This window comes from Perissodus microlepis, chromosome 5 (assembly GCF_051167445.1).
Source record: "Perissodus microlepis isolate ML-2025 ecotype Zambia chromosome 5, ASM5116744v1, whole genome shotgun sequence".
NCBI lineage: Eukaryota > Metazoa > Chordata > Actinopteri > Cichliformes > Cichlidae > Perissodus > Perissodus microlepis.
This window is the reverse complement of record NC_140465.1, coordinates 33,614,621-33,635,254: the sequence shown is the minus strand read 5'-3', so window position 1 is coordinate 33,635,254 and position 20,634 is coordinate 33,614,621. Positions and strand designations below refer to the sequence as shown.

The following is a 20,634-nucleotide window of genomic DNA, read 5'->3' as shown; positions in this document are numbered from 1 at the left end:
CTCCCCAAATCCCAATCCGATCAAGCAGCTGCAGGATGCATTGGAATAAGTCCCAACCACTGAGGTTGACCAGCCCAGAGGGCCTGAAAGTTCTTCTGCTTGTATCCCAGTGCCACACGCTGCAGGACACCCTCAGAGGTCACATATCCATCTCATTCAGAAAGAGGCAAGTAAATTTAATGCTGTGGCTCATCGCTATAGATGTGCCTGTCAGTTTGCATAGGGTTCAAACACTTTAAGTAATAAGGTCTTAAAATGTCAACGGTTAAACATGATTCATCTGTGTGTGAGGAGACAGCTTTTAAATCTGTGTTGTGACACAGAAAACTACAAAGCATTAACAAAATTGAGCTGTATTTCAGTTTTATACCGTCCAGCAGGTCCCGGATTTTATCCATGTAGATCTCAAAGTAGGAGACCTGCAGCAAAGACAAAAAACATTTGATATCAAACATTTTATCAGGGACACAGAAAGAGAATTCAATGCAGATAAATGAGGAGGATGATAGGTGCTCACTGTACAAATGCAAAATGCTGCAATAATCTGCTGTGGCTCTGATGAGGTATTATCCTCTATTATAAGACTGTGATGTAAAAGGGAAAATGCTGTGGGATGATCATGGTTTATTTATCATGATTTATTGATGCTTGGCTGATTCCACTCAACCCATCCATGTGAGGATTACATCAGAGCTTCAAGTTGTATTTCTACTGAATATATTCCATCTAACAACAAATGTAAAAAAAAAAAAAAAAAAAAAAGGAAGAAGAAGAAGAAGAAGAAGAAGAAGAAGAAGAAGGTGGTAAAAATGCAAACTTGAACACACAAACGTCAGAATCCACACCAACCTTTATGTGGAATTCAAGATTCTCATCCATGGCAAATATATGTTCAAAAATGTCCTCAGCAATCCGCGGTATTATCCCCATTCCCTGGGGATCATGAAGGTTCCCCTAAAGGAGGATTGAAATGAGACAGAGACGTGTAAGTGAAGAGCAGGATAAATGCAGACCCTGGGACGAATAAAGTCGATAGAACAGTAAAAGAAAGGAGAGCAGCGAGGCTTTTGACTTGAAAGCAAACAGGGTTGTTTCCCACAGAGAGTTGTAAAGAAGGTTAGTTTCCACATGAGACTGAGAAAGAAAGATAGAGAACGATGGCCATGACGGAGGCAGACATAAAGTCAGGACAGGCAGAGGAGGAGATGGTGTTTAAAAAGGAGGAAAATGTGCGTGTATCTCTGTGCTCGCACGTGCCACATTGAGAGGGCTACCTTTTGAATTTTTTAGCAGCACTGTACCTCCATGGTGTGTGTCTTTCCTGAGGAAGTCTGCCCATAGGCAAAGATAGTCCCATTGTATCCTCCCAGTACATCTGAAGCGAGGAAGAAGAAACAAAAGCACGTTAGAGAAGAAAGCAAGGGGGAAAAGAAAATAGGTAAAGAGTGAGAAAATAAAGAATGGCAGGAGAGAACAGGTGCAAAAATATAAACAGATATAAATTTCTATCCTGAGTCACATATGTGGAAACCAAAAAATGATAGCAGCCTGTTATGCCTGGCTTACCCTTCAAATCCTCAGTGCCAAAGTAATCTACTGGTGGTTGGAAGTGTATTTGTACACAAAGAAAGGGAGCTGTATTGTGAGGACCCTCTCCACCCCAGGTCCATTCACCCTGCCCGCTACCACGGTTTGTTCATTGTCAGCAACATTGGGAACACCTGGGCCCAGTGTGCCAGTGCCCTATAAAAGCCTTGGAGCTCAGCTTTTGTGCCCCACCCTCTAAGTCACTCATCTGCGTTTTTGGGTCACCGCTTCTTATATTAAAAATTCTTAAAAGAGCACCTGCAAACAGCTGCATGGCCATTTGCAGATGAATCATCTATCTGAAAAGGTTCAATTAGGTTTCAGAATTCATCAACAGCACTAGTTACTAGTTACTAGTTACAATGTCACACTGTCGGAGGCACTTCCTACGACCGCTGACAGTGGACTCATCTCTGTGTCCTGTTAGACCTCAGTGCACTTGATACTGTTGAACATAATACAGAGACTATAAAAAACTGTTGATCTTAAAGAAAATAAACTGCAGGGGTTTGAATCTCATCAATCGGATTCTAATTTGTTCACGTAAATGGGGCCTTTTCTTCCCTTACAAAAGTTTATCATGGAGTTCCCTTAGGCAAAAAAAACTGCATATATTTTCAGTGCTATGGAGATAATATCCATCTTTATTTATCTAATGAATCCAGATGACACAAACCAATTACATGTCTGAAACACATAAAAGCCTGGATTAATTCAAATTCTTAATTGGCGTCACTATGTGCATCACCTTTATGCTCACATGACCACACGACTGGTTTGTGACATATAGTTTAGTATTTTTACTTTGTTTTTCATGTGGACATTAGTGTCTGTGTGCCAGGCTTTACACTGCTCTAAACACTGTTTTAAACTGTTAGGTTTTCTATTCTCAGTTCTACATGATGTCAGAGAGGGAGACTCTGTAATATGGTCATCTCAGATACAAAGATCTGGCTGTCAGGAGTTGATATGAAGCGAGTCATCCTAAAAGGCTTCTTTCAGATGGTGGATGAACGGAGAGGAGTCACCAAGACCTTTTGTAAAATAAAAAAGGATTATTTTTGAGCGATGAATTATGAAAAGCTACTCTAGTAGAGTCCAGAAATGAAAATATGAATGTGGAAAGAAACATGGTAGGTCCCCTTTAATAGTAAGATTATCACACTGAATTTGCTAAAATCTAAATAAACCTGCCAACCTGCCAACTCTGTGTACCTCAAGGTGTCAGTCAAAGAGGTTGTGTGATTGCATACCAGTTAAACTAATTATACCCTTATCAACAGGCCCTCTCACCAATTATAAGAGGGCCTGTTGTTTCAGCCGTGAAAAAAGTCAGATTGATTTGAATTCAACCTTGAAGCAGAGTTGCCTAAAAGAGCCAGTTTGCCCTCCAGCATTCAGCAAGCAGAAACTCTGTAAGCTTTGGCGGCGCTTTGTGCTCTGGGCTTCTCACTGCTTCACCCACATTTGTTAAATCTGTGCACAAGGTTTCTACAGTGTGAGTAGCAGTGAATGAAAAAATGAAATGATGAAATTCTTTGTGAACGTGTTTTATCGCGACAGAAATTAAACGGCATACAAAAACAACCTGACAGGAAGTTCCCAAAGAAATACAAATATGTTTGACCTTTGCTCCAACGGTAGATTGATCTGAGCCTCATAAGCCTGTTGGCTCTGTGGGGTACGTGGTATTTAAGCTTGGTTAGGTGCCGAACGACCTCTGTGGCTACACACAATAAACAACAACTACCTGCAGCATTAATGTCACCAGGAGGCAGTCAGCGAAGTACAGAGTAAATACAGATATATTTCCCTTTTTCTTAGTGGAAGCCATAGCAGAACGCCTCCACTCCAGCTGAGGTTATAAAGAAATACACCCTTGGATGTTATAGTGCTGTCAGAGGCCAATAAACCTCTGTGGTAAAAGTCAAACATGGATAAAGAAAAACATATCATCCCAGAAGTCCAGCAGCCACTGGTCAGCTGTAACCATGCAGAACCCTCTTTCTCTCCTGTTTTCATGTGTTGCTGCCTCTTCTTGTTCATGTCTTCCTTTGTTTCCACGCTGGCCATAGTGAGAACAACGCAGAAGTGTGGCACAAAAAAGAGCAAACACTAAAGAATGTGTTATTGAAAGGAAATGAAGGCAGCGGGACACTAGATTGCTAAACTACAGAGACCTTCACAAAGGGAAACACAGAAGAGAAGAGTCAGCACGAGTCTGAGACAAAGACACTGAAAAGGGCAAAGAACCCGACGGCACAAGTGTGGAAAAAAAACAGCAAAAAGGGCAAAAAAAGACACTGTAAGATGAGAAAACTGAGAAAGTGTAAATATGGATATGGTCTCCAAACCTCTTTGCTCTCACCAAGCTTGCCCCCTCTGTTACCTTTTCCCCCTGACGCATTTCAAATCTAACTTCTTATCGCATGCCTTCCTTTCGTTAACTGCCTACCTTGAATTTTTTTTTTCAACCTCGTGCTGAAAGCGATTCTGCCTTTTTATTTCTTTTTTTCTCAGCCTGCATGGTAATCTCACCTACAAGTAATCTTGCCTGCCAAATCAATCTTTTTCATGCCCCATCTAGAACTAGTTCAATGGAGTTCCACACTCACTTTGAAGGTGGGAGAAAAATGAGCCCCTAACAGGAAAAAAAGAGGCAGACAGACATAAAGAGATGCAGACAGAAGGAAGGGAAAGAGGAAAAGATTCAAAAGTTGAAGGTAATGGTTTTGTTTGATCTATATGCCCCTTGGATATGCCGGTCCTGCTGCACCACGATAAGCATGCATGTCATTAATCAGTGCATTTTGATGCTCCTACATGCGACTACATCATGTCATGGAAATAGTTTTTTCTTGCTTCTTGTAAGGGAGGTGCTAATGGATGCACCAGCATATTGTCGGTGTGAAGTGACACCACCAACATGGATATCACGATTATGGTAATTCAAGGTGCTCTGTCGTTTTTTCCCTCAGCTGTTGTGTCACTCATACGTCATGGAGACAAAAAAAACCCCACAGAACCATGTATGTGACTCACCTTTGACTATCTGCTTGGCACAGGTGCTGTAGACCTGCTCCTGTGTGCTGTTAGTTGGGAAGACTCGGTCAAACACATACGCCTTCCCCTGTGGAGGCCAACACAAACACAGTCAGCTACGACAAAGACAGTTTAGAGTGCGCTTTAGATCATACTCAGCACCTCATCCTCCCCTGTGACGTGCTGTAAAATGCATCTTGGGAACTTTGAGAAGCAGAGCGCACGTGACGGAGACACATCATGTTTTTCACTAAAACATTTATGTAAACCCATATTGCCACTATAAAGCAGTGCCACATCAATATTTCCTATACGCAGAGTGAACATGGTTTATGGATGCTCTGTCCATCTGTGTGTAGGCTGAAATAGCAGGGTATATATCACATTAAGAGGCCCATCTGTCTCTTTTTGATTAGTGCAATATGCATCCTGAGTATATTTGATGGAGGCAGTGGTTGTTTCGAATGAGTGCACCGCAGCGTAGCGTAGAGCTTTGAGCAAAAGGTTGTTTGACCCAGAGAGACAGAGAGAGAGAAAGAGACCACGTCTGAGGTAAGGCCATTAGAGGCAGCGTTCAAGGACTTCAAGAGCAAAGTGATGGAGATGAGAGAAGAAATGGAGTGGAGGCGTACAGAAGATGAGTGGCAGTGTAGAAAAAGTGAAAGACAGCAGATGACCTGAAATCAGCATTTGAGAAAAGGAAAATTTAAAAAAAATGCATAAAGACCGCAAGGAAGAAGAGCCTGTTTCTCTGACTGAACCATCAGTGGAGCTAAATAAGTCAACCTGGTGACCAGCCTGCGACTACCCATAGACGGGAAGACATGAGCTAATTCAACGCACATGTCTGGACTGAAAGTGAAGACATTCTGTGTTCAGCTAAATGGACAGTTCAGCCATTGATTCATCTTCCCAGTGCAGGATATTTAGTAACACACACCACTTGAAGTGCTCAATAAGATCGGGGTTTATTCTACTTTGAGCAAGCGCTGATGTAAATCCAGTGACTGGGAGCTGTCTTGCCTCCTTCTTCAAAAAGCATGCCTGACTGCTAACAGACCCACTGTTTCTGTGCGTGGTGCATATACTATATATGTATACAAGATTCACAGCAGCTGAATGCCTCGAGGACCTTCTCTACCACCCACAAATACGGCATACCTTCACTGTAAGGAGAAGACACGTACCAAAAATGTGGCAATAAAGCTGAAAAACACAAGCAGAAACTTGCAGGTTATTGTTTCGTTTGTTAGTTTGTTTCGATTGATCATGTAAATCATTGCTTTTCTTTCCAACTCCTTAGATCACCATGACCTGGATGTCTGCAAACCTGCATATCATGTAAATGTGTTTTAGTGGTAGACGATCTACTATAAAGAATGTATGTCTGCTCTTTGCATAAATTGCATATGACCTGTGAGGATGATCTAAACTATGATTATGGCTGTATCAGCAAAACCCCAGTGATCCATACTATCCATACTATCAGCAACTGTGAATAAAATACAACAATAATTTCCCCAAAATTTTACAGATGGGCCCCATTGTTCCTGAAGGTTCTAAATGGGACAGCAAGATAAACTCGAAACCCCACAGCGCTCCAGTTTACAGTGGCTTGAGTAATAAGTTCTGTCAAAGATGCATGGCTCACTGACTCACAATTTATGGTTTTTCTTTTTGGGCTTTTGAGCACATTTATTATTTGGTTTTAAAGTTCCATTAAGATGACATTTTATTTATTTGTCATATCTATTTATGTATTCTGCTTTGGTCGGTGGAAAGAAAAGAGAAAAAAATAAAGCAAAAAAGATAGGACGAATTTATGTCATTTTTAATGATCGCTAAAGAATTAAAGGGAAGTGATGATGAATAATGAAATGTTAGATTAAACTGCACAAATATGCTTTTGATTAAGGAAGCTGGAAAAAAGTGGATGTTTCTAAGGTAGCTGGAGCTAGTGTAGATGATGCTGTGTGGTTTTTACCTCTGCTCTGATTCTCTCCCACTTACTTTTTTTTAAAAAGACATTTAAAGACAGAATCTGAATCTTTGCCTTGACAAACAACTAGACAGTGCAGTCGTTTTGCATTTCAGTTTTATTTACACGGTTTAGCACAATCACCACCAGGCCTGTGCTCATGGGGTTTGGTCAGGCACAAAAAATAACATGGATTTGCAACCCTGTGGTCCAGTGCCCATGGGGACAGACAAAGGAAGGGGCCTGGACCTGTGGACCCTCAGGATTGCAGACTCATTTTTGAGATGTGCAATGTCACCTCTTCAACGAGGACCTGAGCTAGCGCAGGATGGGACTAGATATCTAGCTTTTCTCCAGAATCCTGGAGAAAAGCAGGTCTCTCCTTTTCAAGACTGGCCCATGCTGGTGTGGGGACACTTACAAGCCCCCGGCTGTGCATCGTCATTATGGCGTTTTTCCATTTTCTTGGAAAGGATTCTACCTGGGACTGCATAGTGATCTAAAGCAGAGTGTTGGTTCATTATTGGACTTCTATGCTAGGCATGGGCTGGCCTTTACAAACACCATGTTTGCATATAAGGTGGCTCTTACGTGTATTTGCTTAGGTCGAAAAACAGTGACTTACTTTTTTGTCTTGGACACTCAGATGAAGAAAGGAGTGGAGGTATTAACTGACCACCACCTAGTGGTGAGTTGGACCAGCTGGTGAAGAGAAGGCTCACGGACAGCAAAGCCAAACAAAAAGTGAACATCTGGCAGAAGCCTGTGAACGAAAGGTCTTAAACTCCCATGTCCAGCATTATTTCTTTTGCATCCTGGGAGAGGCTGGGGACAAATGAGTCATGGTCAAGACCCCCACTGCTTGCAGGAGCTGTGGTTATAAGGTCATCGGGACGTCTGGAATGCTCTCCTTAGCCTTCTGCTGCTGCGGATGGGTGGCTGGATGGATGGATGGGTTTATCACAATGAAAATGTGTAGGGTGTTTTTTTTATACAACAGCTTGTGATCCTTTTCAGTGTTGCTATGGTGTGACATGCAGCTGGCACTGCGGCGTGCATTAAAATAATCCACTTCAAGAAAAAGAAAATTCTAAATAAATCAAGAAATAAACACCGTAAGCAAATACTCTTAGGCCAATCTAGTATATTGACACAATTTATAGAGGTTGTATAAAACTTATTATTTCAACCTGCCAAGAGATTGAACTCTGTTCAATTTATATTTTTTTTAAAGTTGTCGCACTAGAGGAGAAAAAAATACAATTTGTGCCACTCCCCAACAACGGTCAGTGAAAATCACGCTGAATTACTGCAGAGTAACAATAACAGAGTGTTTCAGCAATGACCTCCCACTTTACACTTTTATCTTTGCATAAAATATTTTATTAGTGACAGACTGCAGGTACACTTTGGCAAAATCCAAGCTTCAATTTTATTATTTCTATTCTACTTCTCAATAAGCTGAGCTGTTGTGCTGTAATCACAGCTGCAGGTACAAACAAGCTCCACGTCAGAACTGATTAACCCCGACTCTCTTCCGAATGAGCCATTTATAATATACTACACACATGCTAAATACTATGGAGGGAGGCACAGGGGAAGGGAGAGGAGTCATGATGTGGTCTTCATCGAGATGAATAAAATGAATCTGTTATGTAAGCTGGGTAAAAAACAGCCCTTTGCCCATCATTTGTCATGCTGTCTCCACTAAAACACTAATCTGCTCCCGTGCTGCATGAATGTGATAATAGCACAGGCATACAAGACATTCTGTAAGCTTTCTGTCTACACGTCCATCTTTCTGTCAGGCCTGTTGGTCCAGTTAGGTATTGTTACATCTGCTTGTTTGCCTCAGTGCAGAGTCTAACACATGTCTTTTCAATTTCGTGAGTGGACGCTGTTAAAAATGCAAGTGTGGGAAGCAAAGTGTGTGCATATGTGAGTGTGTGTGTGTTTGTGTGCATGTGCATGTGCATGCGTGCAAATAATATATCCAATTAAATTTGTACATGCAGACATTGTCTATGGCCCTCAGCTCTGTGTGCCATGCTAAACACCCACATGGCCTATCCAGCCTGCAATCTGCTGCTGTCTGCCAGGAAACAAAGAGGCAGTGGGCTGCGAGAGTGAGAGAGAGAGAGGAACACCAAGACGCAGACAAAGAGAGAGTTACAGAAAGGTTCAAAAACCGCAATAAAAAACAGAAACTGTGAGACTTTTCCCCAGCGGGCAAAGAATGGACAATTAATTACAAGACCGAGCTGTGCAAGGAGACAATAATCAGAGAGCAGAAAAGAAAGCAGTAAAATCAAGCTGTATAATCAGCAAAAAAGACAGCGAGAGAAATACAATCAAAATGGAAAACGACAAACCTAGGAGGTGCAGAACAGACAACAAGAACAAGAGGAAATGAAAGAATATACATTAAAAAGACAAAGAAATGAGAAATACAGGGCTGCAGCAGTCAGTGATAAATTTAGATTATTATGTGAGGAGGGCAGAGTTTAGGACCCTGTAGAGCAACCTGAGGGCTTGGCAGGGATCACACAATCATATTTATGTAAAAAAAGAAATACACGTAGCAACCGTGTTGCCATCAACCATCAGTTTATGGACTGTTTTGAGCATTTAAAGCCATCTTGTTTTCTAAAACCAGATATGACAAGTGAGCTGATGCATCTGACTAAGGAACCGAGGGCGCCACTCGCTCACACAAAAGCAACCTGCCAGTCAAAAATTAGCCAAACTCTGCTTTAGTGCTTATTTTAGCATAATTTAGACCACAATTTATAAAATCAAAATTGTGCTGTGTTGGAAAAAGGCTTAAAACTATTGGCAGTGACAATAAATGCATCTCACTAGGTAAATGCATGTACAAATAATAAATTAGAGTCAGCTTCTGCTAGATTTCTGCACAATCTAATTTCTTTTTGCAACATGAGAAGTAGCTGCGTACTGGTCAGAAAGGCACTTCCACACTGGCCTCACATTTCAGACCAAGAATCCATATCCGTAATTCAATTTGAGTTAATTCAAATATATATCATGCATGGTTTTTGATTCTCATGCATATGTCAGTCTCTTTTCCTAACTCCTTGTGCAAACAACAAGATGAAGAACAATATGTTCCAGCCGAAAGAAAAACGTGGAATTTCCATGTAAATGAGCATCCTCCTAAAGCAGCTTTAAATGACAACCTGAAACTGGCTCCCGATGCTGATAAACCAATAGAACTGTCAAACCCTTCTTCTACAGCAGATGTTTTCACAGATAAATCTCTAAAAAGCAATCTGTACTATACCATAACCAGAGCCATCTGGCAGATACACAAAATTATCAAGCAGCAAGTAAAGAAAACAGAAAAACAACACTGAGGATGTTCATTCAACTTTATATTTTCTTTATAAATTTTATATCAGATAAACAAATCACAGATATGACTCAGACTCTATTCGCTAAACAGCTTAACACTCTGGCTTTGTAAAACATGCTTCAAACTATTTCAATTAAGTCATTTTACAGTTTCCAGATCATAAAGCTGAATGAACAAAAATGGTGATGTAATCATTTTTCCAGGATTTGAAAAGGAAAAGCAGAGTCAAAGATGCTTTTTACACATGTTTAACTTTTTGGCCCACGTATTTGTCTACAAAACTACGACACTGAATTGTATCATAGTCAAGCACACCTAACTGAAAAGGAATCTATTCATGCACGGTCCTACGTATATCCACATAAAACCTGCAGAGGGTCTAAAGACAAGGGAGTGGTGGCAAAATTACCAAGTTAACCTTGAAACTTCTAATGTGTTTGGAGTTGTGTTTAAAGTTTTTATTCCTCAACTCCCAAGCAGCCAATAAAGAGCTGATCTGGCAGCACTTGGAGGACAAGCACAATATTAGATAGGTGGTTTAAATTTTGCAGCTATTCAATTACTGACAAACAGACAGTAGTAATGCACCAAATCCCTTTGATTACAGTAAACTCTGCAGGGCTTCGTTTTAAGGAGAAATCACAGCCAAGGTTACAGCAACTCAGTCACGGCTACAAAACCAACAATAGCAGCTGCTATGAGAAAGTCTGCACAGAGCGCTTCACCGTGAGAAAGTAACACGCTTCACTGCATCGTGCCTAACATCCACTTCTTCCCTGAGAGGTTTTTCAGCTCCGTAATTACCCAACGCTACATCCACCTTTGCTCCTGGCAGACAACACGCATTACTTGCTTGGTCACACAAGGTCATTTGACGGGAAACTGCTTTATGGAGGTCTGTCACTTGACCTTTATGTTTCTGGTGAGGAGCATTTCAAAGAAACAGCAACCTTTCTGCAAGAAAAGGCTAATTCTGGAAATAACACCTTCTGCTTGTGCTGAATATTTAGTCACTGCCAACATTTGCAATGAGGGAATAATGCTTTCCAACACAGGGTGCATTTCCCTTCCACTAACCAGGAGAGACATTAGTAAAAATTTGACAGAAAGAGCTGGAGGAGATGATGGAAAAATTGGGCCGTGTATGTGTTGCTCCTTCTCCAACACATTGAGATCATTTTTTGGCACGTTTGTAGATGTTTGGTCTTCCTGTGTAGGCTTGACTGGGGGCAGAGAGGAGGCAGAGGCAAAGGAAGTCCTATTTCCACTAATCAAAGTGAGAGTTTATCTTGGTCTCTGTCAGTCTTTGCATCAGTCTTACCCACAAATTCATCAACCCTCCTCTCTCTCCCCACAGAAATGCGAAAACAGGCACAGTGAGAATGACAGGAGAGAGTAGCAGCTCAAGCTGCCAATGTCTGCACCATTCTTCAGGCTAATCAGGCTTCAAGCCCCAGATAACAGCATCATTAGCGTTTTTCTCGACAACAGAAAACCCCTCACAACTGCAAAAGCTCCAGTCACACAATATTATCTATCACTGCTGTTTTCCCTAATTCACTGGGCTGACAACTCGCAGAGTCGACTGGCATAGTGCCTCGAGGGCAAAGTGGCTGTGAGGTTCACATGTACAGTAGTGAAGTCTGGATGCAGAGATGCAGTGGTGGCGTTGTATTCTGCTTCATTTTTTCAGCTATCTTGTACTCATCAGAGCCATTTTCGTAGCAATTTCACTTAATCACTAGCTCGGGGAACTGAGGTTTACCACCCAACATTACTTTGTTAACACACTTCTAATCAGTTATTTTCCTACATCAAGTTGCTTATAAAAGATCCACAGATAGAAGTGGAGCAATTATTCCTGAATCAAAGTGAAATACTCTGCATAATTTATCAAGATGAATGAAGGAAATGGGAGACAGAGGAGTGGAGATGGGAAGGAAAGACTGGGCTTTGTTCGCCGGGACTCAGACCAGAAAACGGGAACAGCAGCTTCCCAGTGGACAAAAAGCGAAGTTAGAAATTGAAAGACTTGGAGTGACTTCAAAATGAGGAAAGGGAGACAGACTAATTGATTGTTATAATGCAAGCCATGACAGATGAACTTCAACGACAGCCAGAAAAGAAATGAGCAGAAATGATAGATTGATAAAGGCAATAAAATGCCAAAAGTATTTCGGCAAATATTTCATCCTGTTCTTCATATTCCGGGAAAGTCACACACTTGAAACATTCACCACAGCCGAGCCTTCTTCTGCTTGGTACACACTTGATTGTAGAGGTAACACACACATAACAGATGCATGCACCCTCCAGGTCTGAATAGTCAAGTCAAAGTGAAAGCACATTAAAAAGTGCTTTTAAATGACCAGCAGGAGGCAGCACCAGTGGTTATAAGTCTTTTATGAGTCTGTGAAAAAGTACCCTACTTCTTACGTGATTTATAACCTTACTAAACATTCCCCTAATGCGCTTATGGACTTATTATATCATAATCTTTGATATGACTTGCAGTTTATGTTGAAAGCTAATTTAATCCAAATTTTAACAAGTCAGTGAAAGTGGGAATAGCATATACCTAAACAGTAATTCCTCACATGGCCTGGAGGAAGCAGGGACTCTGATTTCTAACACGTGGGGCAGATTTTCCAAGAAACGCCTCATATTTCTAACCCTGATTTAGCTGGTTTTGGCTTCACGTCACTTGATGACATAGATTAACTCAAATATTTGTTCATGCTCTCAAGCTAGTTGGCCGCCTAATAATTCAGTCTATGCAGCAGCGGGACTGGTTCATTGCACCCGGACTGAACATGATGTGTCACAACCATATTAGAGTTTCTAATGCCCCATATACTGCGTGAGAAGGTACTACACACAATATGCCCGGTTTATTGGTGTAAATAGGATATGATTTATAGGAAATTATATGACCGAGCTTTGAGAAACACTTCAAATGTCTTTTTCATAATGTGCTTATTTGTGCCTTGTCTGTGGTGTTCATGGCTAAGCTAAGCTAAGATTAATATAGAACATCATAAGGACATTAGCATGGCATTTATCTTGTCATCTCACCCTTTGCAAGAAGGCAAACAAGCATGTTTCACCAAATATCAGGCTATTACGCTTAAAGTGAAAAGGGTAAATTGTCATTAGCAGTTCTACTGATGAAGAGCATGCAATAAAAAACAAAAGCCTCTAGAAAACAATTTTGTCAATTAAATGTTGACAAAGTTCCTGAATCCCTTTTTGTGTTGTTTAGAAAACACAAACGTCCCACCTGATAACACTTAATTATGTTTTTTCATGAGAGGCTTTATTTGTTTTTGCTATGTGCATCATGTTGCCTTTATGATTCCAGAAACCTCAAATAATTCAACCGTATTCTCTTTATTGAGCATAAAAAAAGCTAAAGCACACACTGAGGAGAGCCCTCAGCATTCTGTAAGTGCAAAGCACACAGAAAATTAAATTTTGTTCAGATACTGCAAACAGTGCAGAGAGACAAAGAAGAAAAGGTTTCAGAAGGAGAGGGGGTAAGGAGCAAGGAGAAGAAAGGAAACACTTGGCAGAGATGACAAAGATGCCTCATCATCTATGTGACACTGACTGCTCCAGCGCTTGCCTGCAATGTCACATTTGATTGCCCCCCCTGCCTTCACACATTTTCCATTTATTGATGTTGTAGAATTATAAAAATCCTAGAAAACAGAAATGAGCCTTGAGGAAGAACTGAGTTGTCTAACACGAAGCGAGATCAGCCGCGTCAGCCTGAAGCAAAGATTTTCAGTCACAGCCTGAGACAGTGTGAGCGCCCAGCTAATAGCTGTCCTCCCTCTCAAAGGGAATATTTGATGTCAAAAGGCATAGCTAAGGTCTTGCGCCCTCACACTTGTTATCTCCTTTTCAGCCAGCAGTCTCTTCCTTTTAGCTCTACCTGCGTACAAGTTAATGCAATCAAAATTAATTCACACAGGATACAGGATTACTCGTGACAGCAGCTTTGTCTCTGTCTACAGCACTTCAGCACACTGGGGAAAAAGCCAAACACATTCAGTATTTAATGCTGAAGAAATGTGTGTGTTTTTCTTTTCAGGCAGCAACTTTACCTTAAAACGCCCTGTGCCAAAGTGCCAATATAACTTAAAATGTGTAAAGTAATTCACGCAGCACCTTCTAACACTAAGAGAGCAGACAGCGCATCAGTTTATCACGTTTTTTTAAAAGGAATATATGAAACGTTTTGAAAGGTGAAAAATATGTCACCCAAAAAGTGGTTTATAGAAAGCAATCTTTCAACTGAGCCATTGGTCCTTCTCTACGACTTACACAAACCTTCGAGCCAACGTTACTGGTTGATTTTAGCCAAGAAGTAATGCTCCAATGTAACGATAACGCAACCAGCTTACAACTCTAAGCCAAATTAAAATAGAGGCTTTGTGTGGTCCAGGGCCACAGTCTAGATTAAATGTGAGCCTCGACACTGTGACTGATCCTCCATACAGCACGTTTCAAAGGAAGACACTCACAGTACCCCACCAACCAGCCACAGCTCTGCACCACACCACTGGTATAAGGCCCATTGATGTGGCCGAGAACGAATAAAAAATTAGACCATGAAGAAGATTCAGAAAAGTAGCACACATTTCAATCAGCTTCTGCTGCAAGCAATTAGACTGAATCAAACTAGGACTGAGCAATGATTTAAATTTCCTGTAAAAACAACATGGTTATGGGGATTTTCACTGTAATTCTGCCACAACTAATGACAGCACCATGCAGCGAGGTAATTTGGATTATAAAGGCCTCCAGGAAGAAAAAAAGCGACTTTATTAAGATTTTGCATAAAATGGAATTAATGAGAAACTACAGGAGACAAAAGAGGTAAGGTAAAAGAGCAAACCAAAATGAATAAAAAAGTTTGATATGATTATCGACGTACCTGCTGGAAGCCAAAACAAAAATTGCATCGTGCTGCTTTAGCCTGGAGAGAAATGCTTTTTAAAGTCTGAGCTGGGGCCAATCCTTGGCCATTCAAAGATTAAAATAAGCCTGATATTTATGTTTGCCAAGATTTTCCAAGTCTCTTTTATGTGATGTAGTTTAAATTAAGTACTAAAATCGGGATAAATTTGATTATCCACAGAAAAGGAAAATGTGCTTTAAAGCATGGATCTCCTGGGAAATAATAAAAAAAAAAACTGCTGGAGTACATGTCAGCATTCTTAAATGTCAGTTCGATTAACTGTGCTGTGTTTAACCAAAGGAAACAAAGTGTTGGGCATTGGATGGTTGGGATATTCCTTTTCTCTCCTTGGGATTTCCTTGCTTTCCTATTCCCAAGACAACAAAACACCAGGGGTGCTAGCATGTCCCGACACGTGCACAAGCATGTGCAGCTGGTTTACGAGGTACTGCCCCGCATACACTGAGGGCAGACACGCGGACTGGGCAGCATCCTGGGCAGGGCCGTGGCTAATGAGAAGAGGACGCTCCATTAACACTCCCCAGAGCTAAAAGCTTGGTAGTCACAACCCACTTGTGTCACAAAGGCAGAGGAATCATAAGGAAAGTGTTGACGAACTGGAAGAGCTTATCTAACACCCTGACACACATGCACACTGAGTAAAAATAAAGACGAGCTGAAGCAACTGGAGTTAATATCCTGTTCAGTGTGGCTGCTGACTGAATTGATGTCAGTGTGATGTTAGTATTAAGGAAAAGATGAGAGGGCATGCTGAGAGTCTTTATTGGTATGGGGTAGATAGTTTTGATCCTTGACATTATAAAATTGCACAAGTTAGCTTTAATACAGTGATGATTTAAATATTGATTTCTTTATTGAGGAAAGCAAAATAGATCTCAGCGAGCCCTTTTATCATTTTGTACCTCCTCACATTTCTAGGAGGGATAAAGGGACGTAAACTCCACCAAAGTCAACAGATCCCTTAATATTTTGGCTCCTGACTGACGGGAGCTTCCCCTCTTGATGCTATTAAAACCTGCTAGAAGCCTCTGCCAAAATTAATGAGATGACAGATGAGCTGAGCTTTTTTTCTCTCTTCTTCAAACTGCTGCTGAGTCATGAGGAAATGAGCAGCGGAATCATTACACCATGAAATCCAGCCAGACAGAGAAAAATACTGTGAAGCATTTATTGTGAAAGAGAATGACAGAAAGAACGAGAGAGGGAAGAAGCAGACGAGGTCTAATCCCAAGAGGTGGCTGCTTTCGCGCCGATATCCAACATGGAGAAAAGAGTCCAGATCTTGACCCTGCACAGCGGTCCCATCACACTGCTAATTGGAAAGGGTGTGAGCTCTGCGCTGATAGAATTAGAGCGCCAAAGTGTGCGTGCGAAGGAAGAGCACACCTTAGATCACCACTTGTGATTCTGCTTGGTTTCCAGACAGTTAACGGTAATGCGAAAAAATATCCTTGAGAAGAAATGGTTCTGCTGGAGCTATAAATAACAGGTACAAGACAGGTAGATGACTTTACACGGCGCCCGACATGCTCTGCCAACAGTTTGTTTCAACAGCAGCTGTTTCCCCTGCATCTTTTCTACCTGGGCGCCTAATGAAGAAAAGGACAGGAGAAGGCGGGAGGATCGGCTCGCAGATGAGATTAAAGAAAAAGAGCCCATCAGAAATCAGAATCACAGCCATCCCACCAACTAAGAAGCTGCTGGTTAATAATCAGTTAGTTTTTAACCATGTTACATCTATTCTCTGCAGCAGCACACCATTTGACCTTAATTTATTAGTAGCAGAAAAAGTAAAAGCTACCTCATGTGCCCACATGACATCTGAGAGCTGAAGTGCAGGGTACGCGCTCTCTGTGAGCTCTCTAAGACTGTTATAAGACCTCTAATGCGCTATTCTTCCCAAAAATATAAACAAGGTGTTGCTCACTGTTATGAATACAGCAGCCACTGCAATTTCTATGGAAGTCTTGTAAAACACTTAAGGGAACAGCAGCCATGGAAGAATAATCCATGGGATATATAAATGCTGTGCAAAAAATAGAAAATCAATAGTTGTTTAGTCCACACATATTACTTGGTTTTACTAACACGGGGGCAGAGAGCCACATCATTGCTTTTCATTCATCTGTTACGGTCAACAAAAAAAGCAAAGGTCACTCTGCTCCATGTAATGATGACATGGAGGTCAGCGTGGTGCTACGAAACTTGATATAATGAGTGTTTGAAACTCCGCATATACACACACTCACGGAGAAACGTTTCTTGTTATTTGCTGTACTTTAGTCCAATCTAAATCAGAGTGGACCTGCACTGCGAGGCCGGCTCATTAAAAAGTAACTCTAATGTTGGAAAGCAACGGACCGTGATAAAACAGGCCCACAGGTATGGAAACACAATGACCTCTAGTTTGTGAGACACTGAAGGGTAGATCCATGGTGGAGGCTTTTCCTCTGGCTTTGTTGAAATACTTAGAAAGGGGAAAGGACCTAATAATCTTTGTTGATAAGTTCTTTCATCATCTCTTACCCCCTCAAGTTAAACTCAGCGTTCGGCTAAAAATAATCACAAGGGAAGCAAACAAAATGGAAAATATTTTCGTTTCTGGACAAAGGGAATGAAAGTGATAGTGCTTATCCCGCAGACTCTAGAAGATGAACACAGCCGCTGGGTATAAAAAAGTGAAGCCAAAGCAGAAGCTCCTTGAGATCCAATTCAACTCAGTATCACTGGGTGCTGGCTCCACAAAAAATAAATGTGTCTGCAACAGATGCCCATCCAAAAAAAATGATCTTCTCGGGTGAATTCTTGGATAGTGGTGATTTTAAAACAATTTCATCACTAAAAAGAACTAAAAGGGCAACATAAAACCCCCAAGATGCTCTCTAATGCATCCATCCATCCATGTGTGTAAATGTTAGGTAGAAAGCACTTACAAAGCATAGAAGAGAGTGCTTGTGTTGTATAAAGCACTAGAGTAGAAAAGCGCTATATAAGAATCAGTTGATTTACCGTTCTCCAGTCACTCTACCCTCTCCAAATATATTCACTTAGAACTCCAAAAACCAAGATGGTGATGGCCCCCACTGGCAACACTGTCCTGTGTTGGTAACAATGTAATAGGGTTGCAGAAAAGCTGGTGCCAACCCCTGGACAGATCAGAGAGATAGAGACAGGCAACAGTTTACACTCTTACACAATCTAATACTTATTTGTCTTTCCTACACAGGTTTGCTCTTAAAGTTAACTCCATTCTGGGAGAGTGAATCTTGAGCTGCTTCAGCTCAGCTCTGCTGAGAATCTTTAAAGCAATGGTTGGGACTTCCAATCAATCACTCAATTAATTAAACAGATCATTATGGATTTGAAAATCTTTCTTGGTTTTCATATGTACCTATTTTCAGTGATATCAACTTTAATCGCATTTTTCAAGTTACCTATATGTGACTACAGCATAATAAAACTGGAAATTCTGTTTTTGGTTTGCCAAACCATATTTTTAATGCCCCCCTAGGCTCATGTGCTAATCACATGAGCCAAGGTGTGAAAAAGGGTGTGGGTCATTATCAGCAGACGTTTCAGGTGAAACTATTGTGAGACCCAATCGTGTAACTTCCTGAGATCACTTTCATAACCTATAAATGATCTTAAAGCTTCACCGTTACATTACAATAACAATAATTACAGTAATAATTACAGTAATTTGACAAATGTGGCATGCTTATAATAGTTCTAACATTTTTCATAAGCATCTTATTTCAGAACTTCTTATGACACGCTGCTCCTGCTATGATCCATATATGAATATGATACAATTTTAGTATGCCTATGCAATATCTACATGTTACTACTGGACAGCAAGAAAGAAAGAATTCCATATCTTTTCGCCCCTGAGGCTGCAACCATCATTTATTTATTCATAGACCCGAAAGCGTGATTCACCGTCACAGTTTTTTTTGACTACCAGAAGATTAGGAGGGACAATCTGGCCTTTATGATGCTGCATTATTGCAGGCAGTGAAATACTCGAGACAGCTGTGTCACTCCACTGTGGAGCAAACACAAAGGCCATTCGTTGGGGCAGTACAGCCAGAGTGATTATTACTGTCACCCAGCCACAGAGTGCTGCGTAGCTCCACAGGTGGCTGCAAATCTGACGGTGAAAAAAAAGACATTAATAAAAGACTATGAATAATAAACACATTCATTTTGGGGTCACACAGAGAAGATAATGTGCCATACTGCCGTTGTTATCAAAATTAGCCTGATGATGATAACGTCTGAAAGTGCTTTGAGGAACTGATAAGAAGGCTGACTGGAGTTTTGATGTATGATCTGTGAAAAATGATCGCATTGTTCTTCTGCTAGTTTTAGGTTTTATTTAGCCACTTTGCTCTGCACTCTTTCAGCTTTTAAACTCTCTCTGCCTGTGTTAGTGAGGCAAACAACACAATCAAAGAAACACACTGCACTCCTGTTCTGCTGCTGCACCACACTTCAGATAAATTACACCGATTCCTCGCTTCTGATGTCAAACGGATGGGCCTATATCTTCTATAACAGCAGGGAAGCTATCAAACACGAGGTTCAATTAAAGCCCCGAGTTCTCAAGGTGAAAGGCATCTTGCCCAACACCTAGCTGCACACAGACACAATTAGCATAGAATAATTATTACTGTCACACAGCCAGTGGTTTCAACAACTTTAACAGCAGAAGCCAAACATCATTTATGGAAGATAAGCTGATGTTTGATGAGAAAAAAAAACACTTTTTTCTTCCTTGAAGTGAACAGTTCATAAGCTACAGAGTCCTGCTTCAGTTCAAATGAATCGATGAAAACTTCTTTTTTCATTTCTTACTGCTTCTGAACTTCTCACTGCTAAAGTGCGCACTGATGTGAACGTGTCAAAGTTCTCATCATTAAAACCGATATCAAATTTGATCCTGGAGTCTTTCGTTGTTTGTTCTTTTGCACAGAAGTTTTTTCTGCACTTCACCAACACAAACTGTTTGAAAGTGCCAGAGATGTTCCCTACTATATCAATTCACAGTGTACCGACAGGCCATCTCCTTCAATTTTTAATCTCTCCGGGTCCCCCCTTGTCTGCCATCCAGGTGCAGTCAAACCATCACTCTACAGCCTAAATCATTGCCTCTGTCAGTTAACAAGTTGTGGGAAGGAGTCATCCTCGAACAGACAAATGAAGGGCCATCACCACTGCCCAGATGCGAATTGTTTTTATCAGCCGACAAAATGTGGGTGCTTAGCTGTCACTACAGGGTTCTCGCAGCAGATCTGCTTTCCTGTCGTCCTGATATTTTAAATCCTGATGCAATCTGACGGCCGGGGCATTTCAACTCACAGGAGACATATACTTTTTTTAACAGCTTCTTCTGAGATACTAGAGGGACAGCGCACACACTGAAAACATTTATGCACCAAAAGCCACTTACATTCATGCATTACATTCACAAAGATGAAAACTTCACACATGGTGTACTGACTGCAATTGAGGGGCGGTTGGTGCATGAAATGAGTGGAAATATAGGCAGAAAACTGCACTGTTCTGCCACAAATACTGGAACAACAGCAGGCTTTCACCATAGTGACGGAGTACAGTTCAACTTAAGTGGGCAACATGATGTTACCTCATTTCCTCAAACCTTTT

The 20,634-nt window shown here is 41.1% G+C and overlaps 1 protein-coding gene across 2 annotated transcripts in view; it reads right to left on the bottom strand.

The window, feature by feature from the left end:
- The window catches only part of kif5ab (kinesin family member 5A, b), a 67,881-nt gene that overhangs the window by 44,980 nt on the left and 2,267 nt on the right, over positions 1-20,634 (bottom strand). For both annotated transcript variants that reach the window (XM_084929505.1, XM_084929503.1), the window contains exons 2-5: positions 4,630-4,717; positions 1,302-1,375; positions 850-954; positions 371-419 (exon numbers count right to left, since the gene is read on the bottom strand). In XM_084929505.1, the coding sequence (XP_084785631.1) occupies positions 371-419; positions 850-954; positions 1,302-1,375; positions 4,630-4,717 (316 nt within the window). The remainder of the gene's footprint in view (positions 1-370; positions 420-849; positions 955-1,301; positions 1,376-4,629; positions 4,718-20,634) is intronic.